The sequence below is a fragment of the Acyrthosiphon pisum genome, chromosome A3 (genome assembly GCF_005508785.2).
Source record: "Acyrthosiphon pisum isolate AL4f chromosome A3, pea_aphid_22Mar2018_4r6ur, whole genome shotgun sequence".
In the NCBI taxonomy this organism is placed as follows: domain Eukaryota; kingdom Metazoa; phylum Arthropoda; class Insecta; order Hemiptera; family Aphididae; genus Acyrthosiphon; species Acyrthosiphon pisum.
This window is the reverse complement of record NC_042496.1, coordinates 39,871,712-39,882,092: the sequence shown is the minus strand read 5'-3', so window position 1 is coordinate 39,882,092 and position 10,381 is coordinate 39,871,712. Positions and strand designations below refer to the sequence as shown.

At 30.8% G+C, this 10,381-nt stretch overlaps 1 protein-coding gene across 1 annotated transcript in view; it reads left to right on the top strand.

Annotated features, from left to right (window-relative positions):
- The window catches only part of LOC100161198 (uncharacterized), a 15,394-nt gene extending 5,013 nt beyond the window's left edge, over positions 1 to 10,381 (top strand). The window contains 5 exon segments of the mRNA NM_001162003.2: positions 6,435 to 6,664; positions 8,451 to 8,592; positions 9,369 to 9,514; positions 9,599 to 9,683; positions 10,021 to 10,381. Coding sequence (NP_001155475.1) covers positions 6,435 to 6,664; positions 8,451 to 8,592; positions 9,369 to 9,514; positions 9,599 to 9,683; positions 10,021 to 10,068 — 651 coding nt within the window. The 3' untranslated portion in view covers positions 10,069 to 10,381.

Genomic DNA, 10,381 nt, shown 5'->3' with positions numbered 1-10,381 from the left:
CTTGAAACTATGTAAAAAATATATTTTCAAAAAAATTTACACTTTTTGAAATAATGAGTGTCCAATGATAAAAGAATCACCCGGTATTTTGGCTTTTTTTGAGGAATGTGTAGAGAATTTGATAATATTATTACTTGTTTTCTGAACTATATTAATCCAATTTCTGTTTCTCAGTCAAAATTAAATATTTTTAAACTCAATACAATAGGTTTCTCATAAGTTTTTCTTATAGAAATTAAAAAATATCGAAAATATATTAGGTACCTCTTTTTTTTAAGCATCTTAAGTTTAAACACCTAAATTTTTGTAGGTAATTCAAAAAATATTAATCGTTAAAGGGTTTTGAAACTTGTTTTGCATTACATATAGGTAATTATTTTTTTTACAGAGTGAAATTTTTAAAATACTTAACGAATGCTATTTATACAATGGACGATGGACATGTTCACTGCACCATTCTACGCTTTGTCAGTAATCAGTATTTATCAGGTACTTGCATGAAATGTACCTATTTGGCATTAACCAGTTCAACTTAACGAATCAAATAAATACTAATGAATAATGACAATATAAAATAAACTCTCCTTAAATAATTAGATGCTAAAGTCCAAAAGTCACACTAGTCATTCGCGATTCTCTCTGAATTAGGTATGTTTCGTTTAGATTGGTCGTAACTGGTAGAATCGTAGACACAATGATTTACCTTCCAAACGACGAAGTAGGTACATTCAAAACATATTTTACAGCAAAGCTAGTTACTGTTTTTTTTTGTGATTGAAATGTTTTTATTTTTCACAATTAATTATTTGCGCGTATATGTATATGACATATTGACATGTGGACTCGTTCGGAAGCTTTGTCACGTACATCCCTCTAATTACTGTCCAGCATTCTCATACTAACTACATAACTATAGGTATTTTTTCTTTCAAAACGTACTGAACTGTATTCCAATTAAACTATAAAATAACAAATAGAATATTTATTAGTAGGTGGGTACATAAATTATTATTTTCTATAGGTAGGTGGTATGTTTTTGCTTACCTACCTAAATTAAAAATAAATAAAACATTTTTAATTTTTCTTAAATTTAAGAGGTTTGATGTATATAGTCAAATGTACTAATTTATGTAAATATTCTTAAATTGGAATAACTAATGTTCATGAAGAATTCATATAGTTGTGTAAGTTTAGATTGGATGTGAGTAGATGGTATACGTTTATATATGTATATGATATATATATATAATGTATGTATGTAAGCACAAAGTCAAACAAACACGATGAAACACATCGTATGCAACGCAATTAAATCGTATCTATATATATGTGTGTACCTACCATTTATGATTATTATACAGTTCGATTATTATTTACTCGCATGTACCTACACGTCAACATTGTATCAGCTCAGTATCACACCCCCGCGTCCCTTGTTTTACCGTGTGTTCAAACAAACTTAAAAAATAAAACGCGTCGCATTAAAACGAATGCGCCAACCATGCACCGTGCAGCTATGTAGATAATATTACGAAAATACACGTGTGTGTGTCACATTTATAATATTATATAAATATAATGTATTTGATCAGTTTGTGTCTTAGTGACTAGTGCTCTACACCGTCGGATACTACATCACGGCCGAGCTAAAACGGTCTTCCGAATCGAACATTTAAAAAAAATTACTAAAAAACACCACTCGAAAGAACTATAATATAGTTACTATATTATACCTATTATCAACTTATCGTGCGGTAGGTATACCGTCTATCTCTCTCTGTTTATCTATCGAACGGCGAAACGTGAGTGTAGGTCAACAGACAACAATGCTGTACGTTTTGTTACGGTTATATTATATTCTCCAACCCCCCCCGCCCCCGCACGCGATGATTACCCGTCCGGCGCATATTCTTTTCGCGCACGCGCGATACGCGTCCGATATACTTGTGCAGGGGAAACGACTTGCGAAAAGTTTGCATGCTGGACACGGCGGCGGTATATAATAATATAACGCCGCGCGTGACGGACATTAAAGTCAACTGCGTGGTGAATTCGACCCCGTTGTATAATATATACGTATATAATTTAAGTTTTCCTGCGAACTTCTATATCATATATCGCGCCACCGGCAATGTTACGGACTCCGCAGTGGGCCCTGAGTAAAAAGTCGACGGTGTACGTTGACATATTGTATATACTTACACTGTGGTCAAGTATTTGCCTATAATATGTACGATAAATATATATCATTACCTATGTATTTATCAAACGCCCAGCAGTTTATTAACTATAGGTATAGATAGGGGAAGTGCTTAGCCCTCAGCTCTCCCTCGCATTATATACCTATACGATTTAATGCCCCGAACTATATAAGCCATCCATAGTTCCATATCCATATTATATTGTATTATGTATACATTTTAAATTTTGTCAGTTCGTGTTACGCATATGGCATGCCTATATATAGATACATAATATATATATATTTGCATTTAAGTGTTATAGTTATATATTTCGAAGGGGGTCAGACCTATTTGATAAAGTCATAAAGATCTACGGGGAATATGTTTATTCTTCGAAGATTGCTCATGATCAGAGCTTGTAAGTTCATGCATTTGTGCACATCAATCTTGCCAAGTCGGATTTAATTCTATATAGCATAGAAATCCATTTCAAGGCACTATGGTTATAAGAATTTAAAGTTTTATTTTGTATAATTTCGCGTAATTAGAGGTTTTATTTACCTATTTGGCATATTTATGCGTTTTTCTATTTTATTGGGTTTTATTTATGGGTTTTATTTAGCGTAGTTTTAGCCAAAATTATGTATACCGTATGATGATCCCGTTTTCCCTATCATATCGGAATTTTACACATGGGTTTTCCGACAGTTTTAGTTAAGAAACTGTAGACAACCAAAACATCACTTACCTATTTACAATTTGTACAATTTTTAATCATAAAAATAAATAAACTAAGTCTACGGCCCCCCTCTCCGGACATCGATCACCGGAATGTTTCGCCATACGCCCATATAATTTATATCGACTATCGATAGCGTATGTGCAAAATTAAGTCTTCCCCTACAACAGCGCAAACCCGGAACCTATAAGCTGACAATCTTATATATCTCTCTATGTTTTATCACTGATACATCGTAACGAATTCTATCGTACGATGTTTTTTTTTTTTTTGTTCCCCTGGCTGTAATTTAGCTTAAGTATTTATATAATATATATATATATATATATATTATATGATCGAATACGCTACAGGAGGGTTGAAAATTCGCGGCACTCGCCAATCGTAGCGCTCGGGACGCGATTATATTATATCATTGCAGTCGTTCGGGAAGGACGCTCCACTTTTTTTCAAACTCCTTCTCATCGATGGTGGTGGGCAGAGAGCTTAACGGTAGGCCGTTAAAGTTTCCCGCTGTGCGATGATGTTAGCGCCGGGGGCGAACGAGCGTGCGCACGCGCCGATAGGAGGAGATCTGCCACCACCTCCACCTGCACATTGCACTGCAACCCCCGGTATCGGTCGTGGTACCTATATATATACACTCAAACTCGTTCATAAATATGTATATACTAGTATATCACATTATATTATTGTATACACACGTCACACCAGCCACAGTTATCGAGGGCTGTCTAAACACAACAGCGATATACTAATTAATATATATATATTCATGATCTATATTTATGTATAGGTATTTATAGTATTTAAAGGTATCATGCATAATATAACTTAATACGTTTACGCATAGTACATTTTAATGATCGTAGTCGTACAATTTTCACGGAAGAAATATCATAAGTTCGATAAAAATGTATTTAAATTCAGATAAAAATCTGATTTAACAGGTTATTATAGTGCATATTGAATGTATAACCTTGATAAGTAGCCAGGTAGGATTCCTAACAAGAATTTAGAACTAGAACTATATTGTATAGTTCACAATTAACATTCTACAGTTTACTCTTTGTAACTTATAGGTTATAAGTGTTATATAACTCAAAACTTGCAGGGGGCTCGCATTTGCTGTATGGTACAAAGGTTTAAAATTAGGCCCTTTTTATGTGTAGTACGAAAATTGGTAGTACATTATGAATAAGCGTGTAACGACTTATATTTTGTGACAGTATATTTAGATTATTTTTAAGTAATAACAAATTACAGTTCAAGACATTTTAGTGTGAATAAGCATTGATAAGTTTTCATGTATTTTCGATTATGGTATCCAATAATCACTTAATAATATGTAAATAACTGTATTTAAATTAATTAAACAAAACGCTATGTTAATAACATAATATGCATGATCATTTTTATTCAAATGAAAAAGGCAATTAACGTCGCATGTGTTGTGTGCTGTACAGAATGTGTGTGCTGTGTAATACAAAAAATGACAAGAAGAATGGGCCCTGTTTCAATATTGTCATTGAGACATTGAGTAGGTCACTGTGATAAAATACATGCGATAAATTTGAATTCAATAATAAAATGATAATATCGTGTACCTCTAAGAAAAAAACGTTTCTTAGAGAAGCAGGAGACCGGCAGATCTGCAGATTCTATTTCTATGGATAGTTTATCTTATATTAATATACATAATATTATATACCTATACCTATATCGTTATTAGATAATAGTATTTTCATAATTCGTTTGGTTAAAATAATTTTTGCCACAAACAACATCACACTATGCGTCATAATACGCAACTTACGAGTCTTATAGTCTTAAATCTTGATGTGTTTAGTTAAATATATTTAATGTGTGTACCGTGAATTATGTAAATAGGCTCGTGATAACGTATGGTTTAATGATATAGATACATTTGGTTTATTTGTATACAGATAGTAAAATTGTACGTAACGAAGAAAAGTTTCTACAGTTAATATTCATTGAATTACACACAAAAAAAAAAAAAAAAACTAAAATCGTTAATTTTCAATTTAATATCCAATGTCATTAAAATGTTATCTTCAAATGCTTATAAAGTTATAGCAAAACAATTTTAAACATGCGTTTTAAATATTTTTGAAATGTTATTAACAATTTTACAATTTATGAGTAACCTTGTATGTATATTAATAGTTTTCAAGCCATTATAGGTTTTAAAATGGAAAATGTTATTAATTTATTATTAACTAGAAACATTTTAAAATTAATGTAAGTTACCTGCACACATTTCTCGTTTCCCATAGAGTCTAATACCTATATCTATAGTTCCGTCCATATCTGAAAACGACATTTCAAGGGTGTATCTTTGAAGTTGTTTTGTGCGTTTTAAAGTGCGTAATTGTGACTACGAGAGTATATATGGTCGGAACATTCTATATCGCGGGCAGTCTTGTAAAGACGTATTCGAATACAAGTATTTATATGGTATTCTAAATACAATTTTTTTTAATGTATTTTTTAAGTATCTTGAATACTTTTTAAAAGTATTTTAAACAAAATTTAAATACTTGTATTAAAATACCATAACGTCCGTTTTATTAATTTTAATTTATTATTCTTCACAAAAAATTTACAACAATAAAAAAAAATATTGTTTTCGTTGAAAACTAATACAGTAAAACTTCCGTTAACGGTCACCTCTATGTAACGGTCACCTCTATGTAACGGTCAATTTTTTTGGTCCCGTCGAGTGTATTCTAGTGTTATTCTACCTCTGTAGGACGGGCACCTCTAAATAGCGGTCATTATTTTCAGTCCCTTCGGTGACCGTTATATGGGAGTTCTACTGTATTATGCTTTTGTATAGTAAAAGTAGGTAATAACAATATTTAAAATTTAAAAAATACCATATAAAATTTTATATGGTTTCTATATTGGAATTTTTTAAGAAAATTTGAAATCTAATAATTTTAAAATAGTTCCATATTAATAGTTAATACCACTCTTTAGTTTATTTTTTTTCATTAAAATTTAATCAATATTAGTTGAAATATATCTGAACGCAGAATGAAATAGGAGAACATGTATATATCTATCTAAATAGTCAGACAGTTATAGTAATTGTTAAAATCTATGATAAGTAGTAACATAATTGGTACTTATACTGGTGTACAATATACATATATATATAATATAGCATAAAATTTAAAAAATACTTGTACTTTGCATTCAAATACTTTGTAAGTATTCGTAAAATACATTTTTATAATAGTATTTTAAAAGTATTTTTAATACTTTTTTATTCGAATACTGGTATTAGTATTTTAATACTTTTTTAAAAGTATTTTTTACAAGACTGATCGCGGCTTATTGTTATATTATGTTCAGCCGAAGGTTTACCTAACCTGACGCATTATTGTACAGTGAATCTATAAACAACATTCTGTAACTGTATTATGCTTACGCAAACAAGATACTTAACGTTTAAGGGTTATTAATTTAATTAATTTTTATCGCAGGCGGTGCCAATTGCTGCAAGGGGTTCCCAAGGGTTTCCCTATGAGTCTCTCGACTGGCCGACGTCGGCCGACATTTCTGGATCGTCACCCACAGGATGCGACAAATCGTCATCCACCGGATACGACAAATCGTCGGAGGAGGATAACTGCGATGGAACCTCGTGCGGCAACATTTACAAATATACCGCAAAAAAACCTAACGGACAGAACGTTTGTTTGAAACAATACGTGTAAGTGCGCGCCGCATATAGGGTTTTGTAAATAATTGCTATAATTCGTGCACAATGCACACGCTAAGCGCAGAACAATTTCGTATCGATCGACGATCTTTAACGGCTAAACTTCAAAGTACAGATGCAGGTATCCATATTCTGGTACCAATATGTAACCACGCGTTCTACTATTTATTATATGTATTTTGTATAGTACTATATAGTTGCAGTACCTATAACCCACCTTCTTCCTTGAAAAATTAAAAAAAAACATAACATAGCGTCCATAGTTCACGGTCAAATCGGCGTCAGTTTAATTCGCTAGCTTAGTGAACTAAATCGACCGAGATGGACAATTCGCCTCTGGCGGATTGGATATAGCACTTGGTATATTTTCGTGCGTAGTTCAAACTACCTATAGAGTATTCTCTCTATAAACTTTCTTAATCTATCTATCCATTTTTGAGTGTATAAGCTATAAACGTACACTCAACTCTCATAATTGTGTTAAGATATAATTTCTTTACTTGAGGCCACAAACACGACAATTGTATGCATGTTTTTACCTCATCTGCCCAAGGAACCAATGACTACCATATAATATATATTATCAAAAAAAAATACTCGTTTCGACTAATTTCTACTTTGACTATTATAATCTGTAACTATAGTTACATTACTAATGTAATTTAAATGACAACAATAAATCAACAAAAACAATTTTCGACTTCCATCGTGCATCTCAAAATCTTTGTGTCAGCACCTCTTTAAAATACAAATTTTGGAAAATGCACTCTTAGCGAACCCCTTAAGCCCTACATAGTGGTACTATGGTAACATGGAAGTCTCTGGATATCATAGTTTCGGCTCTACGTTGATCAGTCAGTCAGGACATGTTTGCGATTATATTATATCATATAATTATATGTTTATATGTATGTATATAAGAAAAGCTCAAAGCTGTGCCACTATAATACTGATTTACAGGATTATTCATTCACAAACAAATTCAAAAAATTTTGAATCTTTTTGTGCTATTCATAGACATTTGAAATGTTTCACCGTTTTTAGATTTTTTCGATGTATCATACCTATAATATGTATGGTAACATTTTTGTTTGTAGATACCTATGTAAAATTGTTGAAAGTTTAATACATGGTTCCACATAAGTTGATCTAAAAGCAATTTATAAATATCGAAAATACATTGATACAATTTCGTTTTATAAGCGTTTGATAAAATTTGTCAATATCACAAAAAAAGTGTAATTTATTTTAATTTTTTAATTTTAATAAATTAAGTCATGATGGTTTAATACTCACAATTATACATGGGCCCGTGGCATTGAATTGAATATAGATGGACCTGAATAGTCCAAAAAATGTTTGCCAATGTACTGTCGCAATTGACTAATGGCTTCACGGGTTTTAATTCTTGTTTAATAATAGGACTAAAAGACAAATTAATTGTATATAAATCTGACAAAAGAAGGTCCTCTGACAAGAAACCTACCTACCTTAAACTCTTCATGATTTAAAAGTTAAAACTAAGGATCCTTGTAATAATATTTTATTTAGACTTATTGGTACCTAGTCTTGTACTGGTTGTACTTCTATCGGTGTTGGTGAGTTATTGACACAGCCGACACAGCTCCCCCCCCCTCCCACCACTTCCGCCCAAATATTAATAAACCATACTGAATGACCGACATGTACACAAATATCTATTTTGGTACACGACCACGTGATGTAAGCATACATCAAATAATAATATATAATTAATTACGATGACAAAATATTGCAGCGGAAAAGTGTTGATCGTTGTGAATTACGCGTCAGCGTGCGGTTTCACATACGACAACGTATGCACTCTGTCGGAATTTGCCCAAAAGTACAGGAAATGTGGCTTAGAGATACTGGTATTCCCCAGCAACGACTTCTTACAGGTAACGACTATATATGAACCCCACGTTTGATTAATTACTGTAGTCTGTTGTTTTCATCAGTAGTCTTTAAATTATTTATTGATTTGTTGGTATTAGGGTGCATTTTAGCGCTTTAAACTGTTGGAAATTCCAAGCATAACTTATCGACTCAGCATATGGTATACAAGTATAATACACACGTATTAAGTAGTTAGTTTTACAAACGTTTTATCTATAAACACTAAACAGAGTAAGTTAACTTTACAGAAGAAATTTGTATAATTTTCGTACTTGGTTATTAGTATGCTGTATACAAGTAAGCGCCATTTCCAAAAAAAAAAAACAAATTTGTAAATGATTTAGAACGATGTATAGCGCCAAAATATACCTATTAGCAAATGTCAAATCTACATGATATCACAATGATTTTTATTTTAATAAAACTGTTTATAATTACATAATAGGTAGGTATATCAGTTAACAAATTTTAAATAAAAATTTTAAATTATATTTAATTATATCTAGAAAATTCACTATTTTTGTTTTTAACCAGGTTGTAGTATGAATAATTTAGGTATAAGTTTTTTTTATAGATATAGATACATCATTACGATGATTTCGGATTACGTTTAATTATATTATTCTTTATAAGTTATAACGATTGTCAATAACTTATAACTTATATAACTCATAAGTCATAACCTTTGTCTTTTTGTTTTCTTGTTTTTAAAACTCGCATACATATTACATACTTATGAATTATGAGTCATTAAAAATAATTTTTGCATGTATAATAGAACATCGGTGGGAATATCGCAGCCGAAGAGCTCGCAAATAATCATCCTGAATTTGAAGTATTTTCGGAAATTTGTGTAAATGGCAGAGCACAACATCCGGTGTACAGATTTCTCAAGTATAAATTACCGGGTCCTTTCAACACAAAGTAATGCTGCTAGAACTCAAATTCATCACTTTTTTTGTATTACATATTTTAGTATATTTTATAATGCTCGTGACAATTTTTCAGAACTATTAAATGGAATTTTACCAAATTTGTAGTAGACAGGAATGGATGTCCCGTTCAACGATATGAGGCGACAGACAGTTTCAAGGTAAACACTTAACATTAATATTATAATTTCAGCGCACTACTGCACTTGTTATAAAAAATAAAACTTAATAGAAGTATTCAAGTATATATTGATGACATCAAAGATTCATTTATTAATTTCGTTAAAAATTATACATATTTTAAAATTGTACACAAGATAATAGAGACATATCATAATAATATAATGTAGGTAAAGACTTCAAATAATCAAATCGAACTAAATAGTATTAAACAGAAGTTTAAATTAATTATTCAAGTTACAATGATAATACCTAGTATAAAATATAAATGAATAATATAAAATTAATGTTTTGAATTGTATTCTTGTCATTAAATAGGACATAGAAGAATTAGTACAAGAACTGTTGAAGGACCAATGCTGCTAATGTTACGTAAATTCAGTATCGTCCAACTCAATTTTCTATTATATCCAGATTCCACCTGACATACAATGCTTGTATTATGTTATTATATAAAAACGTTATTATTCAATCGTGCTTTTAACTATAATTTTGTTTTTGTTAAATGTATTGCGTTATATTAATAATTTAAAATGAAGGTATAAAAATAATTATTTTGACTTTTTTTACAGTTAAAATGTATTACACTAACGAATAATACTTGTGTTTTATAATTAAAAGATTTGTTTCAAAATTGTGTGGGATGGATTTTATTAAATAAAAATTATTAAGTTTAGAC